The sequence below is a fragment of the Panulirus ornatus genome, chromosome 9 (assembly GCF_036320965.1).
Source record: "Panulirus ornatus isolate Po-2019 chromosome 9, ASM3632096v1, whole genome shotgun sequence".
Classification (NCBI taxonomy): domain Eukaryota; kingdom Metazoa; phylum Arthropoda; class Malacostraca; order Decapoda; family Palinuridae; genus Panulirus; species Panulirus ornatus.
Window position 1 is genome coordinate 56,558,345 of NC_092232.1, and position 1,897 is coordinate 56,560,241.

General features: G+C 43.4%; 1 protein-coding gene across 1 annotated transcript; it reads left to right on the forward strand.

Annotated features, from left to right (window-relative positions):
* The first annotated feature begins 316 nt into the window (after positions 1 to 316).
* LOC139750073 (uncharacterized) lies at positions 317 to 922 on the forward strand. Its single transcript, XM_071664408.1, has one exon. It carries the CDS (start codon positions 317 to 319, stop codon positions 920 to 922), a length of 606 nt encoding a protein of 201 aa, XP_071520509.1.
* Positions 923 to 1,897: the final 975 nt, after the last annotated feature.

The following is a 1,897-nucleotide window of genomic DNA, read 5'->3' on the forward strand; positions in this document are numbered from 1 at the left end:
GAGTTATGATAGATCCTAATGCAATAACAGAACCATCTGAGCCTCGCAGGCTGACCATAGTACAATTTTTGTTTAGTTATTGACTTGAAAATATTTCCCTGCCTCTGCCTCTGTTACGACGGCTTAACCCACACATTTCTAAGACATCCACACACGCTCATATCTGTCTGGTGCATTCATGCTCCACCCACCCTATCCAAAATTCCTTACGCATCTACACCTTCCTAACATTCATATCCCAAACAACCTACAGTTGCTTGGCATTGGTGGCAACGGAAGAGTAGAACTGGTCAATATCAATGACCAAGTAGTTGTCATGAAGACTCTCCTAAAATTGAAAAACATTCCCGAATTGCTGAGTGAAGTCAGGATCCAGCGTGAACTAGCAGGCGCTGGAGGAGCCCCTGATATATATGGCCTGAGTCTGGAGCCTGCCAGGGTCTTCATGTCCTACACTGGAGAGACTTACGACACCTACATCAACAGCTGCACGCAACGAGAACTCATCGAGTCTCTCATTATCGTGGCCTCCAGACTACAAGAAATCCACGATCACAGCTTCGTGCACACTGACCTCAAAACAAACAATATAACAGTCGAAGTTTCCGAAGATATCGACATCCACATTATTGACTATGTGTTGGCCACAGAAATAGACAACATCCTCATCTTCTCGGGCAAGAGTGGGAGACGACCTTGGTATGTACCCGAGTTGTATGAAGGAGTGCCATTGACCCCAGCCTGCGACGTCTACTCATTTGGAGAGATTATAGGCACCGTAACGAAGAAGGTGTCCGACGATGAGGTCATATGGGATCTTATCATGCTTCAAGCCGAAATCCAAGACGACAGTCCCATAGACCGGCCTTCTCTCGACACCGTCATCACCAAACTGCTATTCATTGTTGAATCTCACTACTGAAGGGAGTGTCCAGTTTACTCCTCCAACATTGTAAAATAATACTATTTCTTTTTGTACTAAGGGATAATGATAATCTTATTGTACAATAGATTTTAAAAATATATACTGTTTTCGATCCTGCATGAGTGAGCTATCCTCCAGGTATCCAGGAAGCTGTACTAAGGTCTGGAAGACCAGCTGGTGGTTACTTCCAGCATTACTGCCTTCAGGGAAATTCAGTACATTCGTGCACATATTCATGTTTAGCATTGATGGATTTTACTGCCAAACACCCTGACATCGAAGAGGAATACAACCTTAATTTATTTCATGATCATATGGGTACCCAATCTGATGAGAGAGCTGTGGACATCGTTCAAGAAATAATTGAACAGGATCATATCGATGTTGATAATCTTGATGTAAGACCTATAACGTCCATGGTCCAGGTACATTAAGACCCGTAACTTTCAGATTATCTCATTTTCATATAATGAAAGTAATGTTCTTTAATATAAAGAGACATATTTTTGCTGAATACCTCCCCCCTAAGCCTTACCAATTGAATTACTGGGGAGCGATCCCAATATGCTGCTGTCACTGGATAAGGTATTGGGTGGTTCTCATGTTCGAAGATTATCCGCTTAATATGGAAAAAGTCACGATTTGATAAGATAAGGTTAGAGATTGTTTTCAGGAGGAGGAAGAGCGTGTAGAGTAGTCTCCTTCTTCCTCTGCAGAAGCACTTAGCACTTTTGCTTCTTCCTCTGGCCACAGTGACTTTCTCGTCTCCACTTTTTTCTTTGAGGACTAAGTAAAACTTCTCCAAGACCAAGAGAACTGAGCCGCTTCAGCTGAGACAGTCAGCCACGGGGGAAGATTCAGTGAAATGGTCAGAGATTTTAGCCCAGAGTATTCTGCTGATAACACAGCTCCTGGCAACAGCTGGAAGGAGCGGGATTCTTAAGTCAAGAGCATTCTGCTGGGAGCACAGCG

Excerpts from the sequence above, each read along its gene's own strand:
- LOC139750073 (XM_071664408.1), top strand. The coding sequence starts at position 317 with ATGAAGACTCTCCTAAAATTGAAAAACATTCCCGAATTGCTGAGTGAA.